At 40.3% G+C, this 8,849-nt stretch overlaps 1 protein-coding gene across 1 annotated transcript; it reads right to left on the bottom strand.

Annotated features, from left to right (window-relative positions):
* Nucleotides 1–2,078: 2,078 nt before the first annotated feature.
* Nucleotides 2,079–8,749, bottom strand: LOC102790588 (enhancer of rudimentary homolog). The gene is made up of 4 exons (XM_006798612.3): nt 8,600–8,749; nt 6,809–6,896; nt 6,121–6,241; nt 2,079–2,215 (listed from the first exon to the last, which is right to left on the bottom strand). The coding sequence occupies exons 1-4, from the start codon at nt 8,600–8,602 to the stop codon at nt 2,113–2,115; spliced, it is 315 nt and encodes a 104-aa protein (XP_006798675.1). The 5' UTR covers nt 8,603–8,749; the 3' UTR covers nt 2,079–2,112.
* Between the last annotated feature and the right edge of the window lie 100 nt (nt 8,750–8,849).

The following is an 8,849-nucleotide window of genomic DNA, read 5'->3' as shown; positions in this document are numbered from 1 at the left end:
ACAGCTGAGAGGAGACAAGTATCCAGATTCAGCGGCGCGACTGCGGGAGGAGGCTGACCGCGCTGTGCGCTCCGCCAGGCGGCAGACGCTTCAGATGTGTCTGCGCTTCACCGCGGAGCTCCCTCATCCCGATTACTGAGGCTTTTCTTGCATTTTATGCATCTTTTAGTCACTCGCTTCTGATATTTGTAATACATCTGTAGGTCACAATTGTAAAGAAAAAGAAAATCAATGTTTGGACATGCCATGTGCTACCTAAAGGAGGAAGACATAACTACGGGAAAGTAAAGCAAGCTGCATTCGTGTAGGACTTTATGGTGTTAAGGAAGAAGAAAGTACAACAAGTGCTAAAAGAAACTGAGAAAACATTAGCAAATAATGCTTATAAATAAAATGACTGAGGAAATAGAGTTTTTCGTTTTTTAAAACTATTTCTGCTGCAAAGAGGGTTGCTTAATCACGCACTGTTCAAGAGATCAACAGAGGAGAAAGTGGAAAAAATGAGGGGGAAAAGGAGAAAGGAAATTAAAGAAGGTGGAAAAAGATTGAATGTAGGCCACATATAACCAGAAATAAGAAAAAAAATGAAGTCTGCTAAAGTATGATCCATGGAAAAACACACATACACAAAGAGTTATTTGTCTGTGAAATGAGGGATAACTCCAAAGCAAACTAACATAATTAGTCACATTTTTCAAAAGTTATGTACTAAACTGCTAAAGGAGAATGAGTGTAAGGGGAAAAAATATCAGTGAAGAAGGAAGCTTTTTCTTCGAAACCTTATCCTCATTTATTCTGAAAGGATACCAAACTGTTTACCACTGGACCGAGTCATTAAGGAGCTAATTACAGAGTGCAGCAAGAGTCTGTTTAACTTAATTTTACGAGATGGTAGTGATACCTGCTATGATGTATAGCTTGGAGACAGTGGTGCTGACAAAAAAGACAAGAGGGCAGAGGTGAAAGTGCTTAAAATTTTCATTTGGAGTGAACAGAATGGACAAGATTAGAAATGAGTACATCAGACGGACAGCTCAGCTGAGAAGTAGGAGACAAAGTTAGACAGACAATACTGGACATAGGATGTTGAAGGTGGATGTCAGGCAGGAGAAAAAGCGGAAGATTCACAGATGTAGTGGAGGGGGACATGGAGAGGGTTGGTGTGACTGAAGAGGATGCTGGATAATGTGAGATGGAGGCTGACGATGAACTGTGGCAACTCCTAAAGCAAGCAACCAAAATAAAAAGAAGAGGTTGGACAAATGAGCAGAATGAGATTGCACACTTCTATTAAGGCTGAAAAATAACTCCAAGCTATTCATTAATTCAGTCCCTGCATCTAGTTGGGTCAAGTCTCACCTTTAATAATAATAATAACAAAGAAAAATTGTAATCAGTCCATACTTTTTTGAAATCCCTCCTTTTTTAAACACAGAGCTTATTTGCTTTGTTAAGCTTATTTGCTTTTGTATTGTTGAGCCAAAACTGGAAGCCTCACAACGTCCAGGACTGAAAGGCAAATAATCATTCTCAGCAGCACGTTTCTACATTTGACAAATTGATAGCAGAAGGGAGAGGGGGAGAATAAATAGTGCAGAAAATGAGGAACAAGGCAGTAAAAGAACACAATTACAAAAAAGAATAATGTAAACAGAAAAGCAGCGGCAAAAAGGGGAAAACTTCACGAGTACTCTAAAGTCAGTCATTATTAGCACTTTTCTACAGCTGACATGCTGTTCAAGAGGGAGTGTAGATGAAAGACATTGAGAATAAAACTAGTAAGAAAACAAAAAAAATTAAACTAAAGGAAATACGACAGAAAAAATAAATAAAAGATGAGCAAAATTATTCAATTCAAGAAAGAAAAGACAGAACACAGAAATACAGACCATAGGACAATAAGACGAGAGTCTGGAGTTTTGCTATTTAAAGGGAAACTTTATTAAGTCCAACAATAAAATACAAAATACATCCCCCCACATGAGATGAGAAAAAAAAGTCGAAAACTTCTGAAAACAAGTTACTTAAAACTTTTAAAACAAGTTCAAGACAGGAAAAATAATTCTGATCCCCCCCCACCCCACCCCCCCACTCGCCACCTCCTCAGAAGCTTCACTGCGCTGCCTGCTGAGCCTGACGCCGCAGCAGCACGTAGATCTTCTCTTTGATCCAGTCCTTGTTGTACGGCTGGTATGTCTGCGTGTCAGCACGATACCTGAGGCAGCACCAAAAATTAAATTCAGTTTCAGTGTTTTTCTCCCCCCCCCCTCTGGTTGGCCCAGGATCTTCAGTTTTTTAATGAAAACATGCAACTCCTTATTTTTAAAAAACACCCAACATGAGCAAATAAGTGACCTAAGTAGCGACTGTTCTTCTAGATTTGTCTCTTTGCGAGCTGCGATTAGCTCAGAGGAACTCAAACAGAGTAATCCTGCCTGAATAAATGAGCTTGAACTTCCCACATTAAGAATAACAAATTGCCCTAAATCACCTTCAGGTTATTGCAGCTGGCTTGTTCTACATCTCTATAAAGCTTGATGTGGTTTTCACTCACTGCCACGAGCATTAAAAAAATATTAATAGAAACACTGATGCTGAGATGTGCCCGTTCCTGCCAAATGCAGCAGAAAAAAAAGCTGGAAAGAAGCTCTTTTTAGAAGGCGAACTTACTGCTAAAGACTTTGTTTCAAATCAAACTGTGTTAGAAAACTGCTGGAAATATCCCTGCAGGGTTGCTCTATGAATTATATACATGTTTTGGCAGCTTTGTGATGGAGAAATCTAAATGAAGGAAATAAGAAAACCCAGCTGACAAAAAGATTGAAGAAAAAAAAAAAAAGGACTGTCATTGATTTGTCATCATCAAAAGATATGGGTTCTAAATAATTTGAGGACAGATTTTAGCTTGAGGCGGGGCTGATCTGTTTTTCTTAAAGAATACAAAACATCAAGTGTGACACAATAACTCTAATATCTTTTTTTTTTTTTTTTAAGTCTGCCAACATTGCTCATCTAAATTCTTACACCTGAAGGGTGTACAATGAAATGAGATTAATAGGTTAGACAGTTATTTTCTATGTCGTGGGTGGCTCTCTTTTTACCTGGTTAAATCGCCATGATAACTTATGCTGAACACATAACCTGGGGAGCAGGTTTGGTTTTAAAATAGTGTGAAAGTGCCATGTTTTCACTGATTCTTTTACTTACAGCATGCTGTAAGCACAATATAGATCCTCTGCTGGAGAAATAAGTTTTATATGTGCATTTTGTTAAGCTGAACCTAAAAACAGTAAATAAAGTGCAAACTGGACACCACATCGTCATGGAAATGCACTTTTATTAATTTTGCGATGCAGAAATTGCATAAATGTTGTTATACTCGGCCCTAATCTGCGGTTAAGCCTAATTTAGCCTGGTGGAACTGTAGCTACTAAAATACAGAACACACAGCAAGAATACCTGTTAAATCAATAAAATTTATTTCACTTTGATCTGCTGAGAAACTAAAGTGATTTCTACATCTCCTCTATCAGGCTGTGGGACAGTAGCATTTAATATGTTAATGTATCTGGTTAAAAGTTTTAGAGCTCTAATTTGCTGCTATCACTTTAGAATAAACAGCATCCCTGAGAGCGCACTCAGAGATAAAATAATTAACTTGAATTAAAACACATTTTAACTGCTCTGTGTGATGAATTCAGAGATTAACGAGTTTCTGCAGCATTCATCTCATTTCTTAATCACTTGTCTTATGGCCCCAAAAAGTTGATTCTGTTCATTTGGCTGTACTGTTTTTTGGTGGGTGAAATGTCACTCATCCAAGCGACTTCTTCAGTCTCAGTCTCTTATAAACAGTACATTTGCATAATGACTTAAACTAGCACCACTGAAGAAGGATGGCTGTGAGGTTTGAAAGCCACAGAGATGTGGTGTCTAGAGAAAATGCATCTAAACTCTTCCGATACTCCTGACACACAAGGGATCACTAAAGATTTTCGCTTAAGCAGCACTTGTCCTTCATCCTTCCTGGACTACCTGGAGCATAACACATCCACAAACATCCCCAAAACATGCCGCGCTAGGATCCGGTCCCCCGACACAAACCTGCCATGATTAAGACATCAAGGCAACCAAACAACCTTTGGCTAAGTGGATAGCACAACACAGAAGAGCTAACTCGTCAGGCCAGGGGACTCTGCAGTCTATTTACACCTACAGGCCAGTGGCCATTATTTCAATGATAAGGATGTACGCATCCTGGAAAGGGAGGAATGCTGGTTTGAGCGCAGAGTCCATGTACTGACCTATCCATCCATCTTCTTCCGCTTATCCAAGGCCAGGTTGCAGGGGGAGCAGCCGAAGAAGAGAAACCCAGACCTCCCTCTCCCCAACACCAAGGTGTTTCCAGGCCAGCTGAGAGATATAACCTCTCCAGTATGTCCTGGGTCTGCCCCAGGACTTCCTCCCACTGGGACATGCCCAGAACACCTCATTCAGGAGGCATCCTTTTAAGATGCCCGAACCACCTCAACTGGCTCCTAACGATGTGGTGGAGTAGCGCCTCTACTCTGTTCCATTCCCGGCTGGCCAAACTCCTCACCCTCTCTAAGGGAAGGGTTAGGCTACCCTTTGGAGAAAGCTAATATTCACTGCTTTTATCCACAATCTCTTTCTTTTGGTCACTACTCAAGGCTCCTAACAACAGGTGACGGCAGGGACGTAGACTGACCAGTAAATTGAGAACTTCGCTTTTATTCTCAACCTCCTTTTCACCTCGACCGACCAGTACAGTGCCCATATCACTGTAGCCACAGCAACAACTGGTCTGTCAATCTCCTGTTCTCTCACTCGTGAAAAGAACCCAAGATACTGCCCCAAGTGGAGGAGTTAAAGTAACTGGTCACTGACCAGGAGTGGGCACTCCACCCTTTTCTGGCTGAGGACCACGGCTTCAGACTTGGAATGCTGATTCTCATTCCCGTGCGTCACACTTGGGTGCAAACCACTCCAGTGTGAGCTGGAGGCAACCACAAGATGCCAAGGCAGCCCTGGCAGAGTCCAAAACCCACTGGGGTCTGACTTATTGCCAGTTATGTGGGCCAAGTCCTTCAGGAACTCAGGGCGAACCCTATCCACCACAAGGGCCCTGCCACCAAGGAATTGATAATATGTTTCAGTGACCTCACATATATTGCACATAAGTCCAATAAGAGAACAGATTCAGATCTGGTAGGCCGTTCTTCCCAGTCACTCCCCTCCAGTTCTCACTGTCATTACCCATGTCAGCATTCAAGTCTCCCAGTAAAAAGAAAGAGTCTCCAGGTGGAGCACCCTCAAACACTCCAACCCAGGGACTCCAAAGAAGGCTCGGTACTCTGAACTGTCGTTCAGCGCATAGGAGCAGACAATAGTCAGGACCTGTTCCCCAACCCGAAGGTGCAGGGAACAAACCCTCTCACCCACTGGGAAAAACCCCACTGTACAGGCAGGAAGTTGAGTGGATGCTAAGATACCCACCCCAGGCCGCCGCCTCTCACCAAGGGCAACTCCCAACTGAGAAAGAGTCCGGGCCTTTTCCATGAGACTGGTTCTGGAGCCTAAGCTGTGCGTGCACTTAGGTGAGCCTGACCTTATTCAGCCAGTACCTCTCAACCTCACATACTAACTGCGGCTCCTTCCCCACCAGAGAGGACACGTTCCACGGTTCCACGGTTCCACGGTTTATAAGGTTGGGGAAACCTGCATTCAGCTGAGATTGACGAAGTCATTTGAGTGACGAAACGATTCCCCCACTGAAAACGCTACATCCAGATGAACAGAATCAACTTTTTGGGATTTCTTTACCTGGATGCCTGAGCATGCATCAAGACTTATTTCTCTTTTTTATAGAACCCCACCCCCCTTTTTAAATCTGTCCTGCCCAGCAGATTTAGCAAACAGAATCATTAACTGAATGCACTGATGTGGCAAACACTTAACACTCTATTGACTCCTCTTGTTTTTTTAAAAAACGTATCATTCTCTACCATCAGTTAATTATGCTTTGCACATACATAGGTTTAGAAGACATACACAGGGCTGGATATGACAAACAATTTAATAATTTAACATGAAACTTACACCAAACAGCTGAGGTCAGCCAGGTCATCAATGAAGTCAAACAGCTGGCTGATATCGTATGTTATCGACGGACTGTTGGGGTTCATTCTCTTTAAATGCTCCTCATACATCTTGCATACACCTGTGCAGGGGGGAAATATGCTATGTTACACTCACAATGAGTAATTATTTCCATATTCACTTGACAATGTTTTGATTTCTGATGCAAATAAGGAATACCTTACAAAATAAATACCTGAAAAGTCTATGATTAGAAATACTGCAGTAAAAATAATAACATAACAGATTAATTCCTTCCTAAAGTCAAAGAAAGATAACTGTGCTACTAGAAACAGGAGATTATTACCATATGAAATGCTTATTTGACAATTACTTGTCAAATGACCAGAGTTTACTGGACAGTTTTAGTTGAACTGCCTGACCACTACAACCAAATGTTTTCTCACGTAAGTAAACACAAGTTGCATACATGTCGGGTGAAAATAACCAGTTTCCCTTAATATTTTAACACTACAGACTTAAGATAGATTGTAAAGTTTCCATGATGTTTCCAAGTTTGACTAAAGTTTCAGGTGGATGCACGTAAGCTGTGTACATGTAAACAATGAAAGCCTGGAAGTGTGGAGTGAAATTACATATCACTGAAAGAAAAGGCAATACACAAAAGAACAAAGAACCACCAGCTTACCCTCCATACACTCATTGACTGACTCATAATCAGCGTAGGTCCTTCCCTCCGGCCTCTTGGTGGGCTGTACCAGAAGTATGGTGTGAGACTGAAAAACAAAATACTTATTGTTAGTCTGATAATACAAGTCACCTTCTCAATTCAACATCTTCAAATGTCTTTTTCGTTAGTTTGTGGGGGTGTACTTCTGTGTGAATATAGAATCTGAGGCAAAAACAGTTTATAGTTCTAAGAAGCATGAAAGTCAATATTTGCTCTGACCATCTTAGGCTTCTTGTCATGTCTTTGAGTAGCCTTCAGGAATAGCTCTGCAGGGCTCTTTGAAGGACATTCAAAGCCAATGTTTGGATGTTGGCTACCTTTTTTGTTTTTCCAATCCATGTCAACATAATACAACAATGCTTCACTAATAATGAGGCCTGGGCTCTGGGGAGGCCCATCCATGACTGATAGTATTCTACAGTGTGTTCTTCTACCCAGGTATGCTTTTACTGTATTGCTTGTGGGTTTTTTTTTTGGGTCATTGTCATGCTGAAAAATTAAGGTGTTGCCAATCAGATGCACTGCTGATGGTTTTACGTAGTAGATCAACATCTGTGCTACTTGTGTTCATAATTCTATTAATTTGGACAAATTTCTCAATAAGACCTGTTCCCACTGATTTTCAGTCCAGTTGTTGTATAATCTGGAATACCTCAGCCTTTTCTTCCTGTTTACCCATCTTAAGAATAGCTTCTTATTGCATCTCTCAGATCCTGTGTCGGGTCTTTGTTTAATTTATTTATTTATTTATTTGCTATTTCTTAAGGATATAACTTTCAGATATCTGGTGTAGAGTTTCTTTTTTAGCCTACCACTTATTTTGTCAGGTTTCTTCAATTTTCTTCCATGCACTCTGCACGGCATGCTAAAATATGCCAAGTTTTCAGCTAGTAACTCTTTGTAGTCATCTTGATGGTGCAAAATTACTATTTTAACCCTGTGTGAGACTGGAGGACTGCTGCTCAAGAACCCCTTAAAAATAGTACAGAAATTTCTGGCTGACTGGAAGCAAAACATAATGAAATGAGGAGTGGCTTAAGACTTTTGCACAGTTCTGTCACCTAAGTTACTAATTTTCAAACATTTTTACTTTTATTTAATGTAATTGTCTTTCAATATAAGGCACATTGAGGTTAAATAAATAACTACATTACATTTAACAAATACATTCCATCTGTTATAATCAAGTTATTACACATGGTATATTAAAATGCAATATTTTGGTTTTGTTGGTAAAAACTACGCAATTTTAAAATCTTATCTGGCTCATTAACCTAGAATGACTAATTCTCATGAAAATTTAGGACTGATGGAGGAATATTAAGAACAGTGGACATTTTTGGGGGCCAACCACAACAACAATTTAAAAAATTGACAAAAATGTTTCAAAATCTAAACGGCCCATTTTGAAATGAATTATAAACAAATAGACGTACACCTAAGCTTACAGCAAACTATTCGTCTCGGTGCTAAGTAAAACTCTCTTTAGGCGATAAGCAAGTGGCAAAAAACTGTTAATAAAAGTAATTAAAATAATATGTTCGCCTCAGGCTGCTAGTCTCTCAGTCGTGAATGTGCTTCATTTCTTTAGAGGTTTGTTGCAGCCAAACGCCCACTCATGCTAACTATGCGTTACAAATCGTTTTTACAACAAACCCGGCTCTGCTGAAATGACCCGCTAAAACCGACGCACTGCTTTTGCTCTTCGTACAAATCATTCCTGCAAACAGTGCATCAAAACGTACTAACCATGTTTTTTGACGCTTTTGAGTAGCTCTCTGCAGATTTTCTTAGCTCCTTGCGTCTTCTCCTCTGTTGACCTTTGTTACCCGGAAGAACAACCAGCTGAGAACAAAATGCGCTATTTTAATTCAAGCTATTTGTTTCGGTTTCTTATTACTGCTTCGGTATGGCGATAAAAGCTAACATTTCTTCCTTAGAATTTATTTAATTCGACGAGGTTGGCAAAACAATAAAGACTACACACAAATCTCGAACT

The sequence above is a fragment of the Neolamprologus brichardi genome, chromosome 19 (assembly GCF_056152115.1).
Source record: "Neolamprologus brichardi isolate AB-2024 chromosome 19, ASM5615211v1, whole genome shotgun sequence".
In the NCBI taxonomy this organism is placed as follows: Eukaryota; Metazoa; Chordata; class Actinopteri; order Cichliformes; family Cichlidae; genus Neolamprologus; species Neolamprologus brichardi.
Note: the sequence above shows the minus strand (reverse complement) of the source record. Positions and strands in the feature narration are given on the sequence as shown.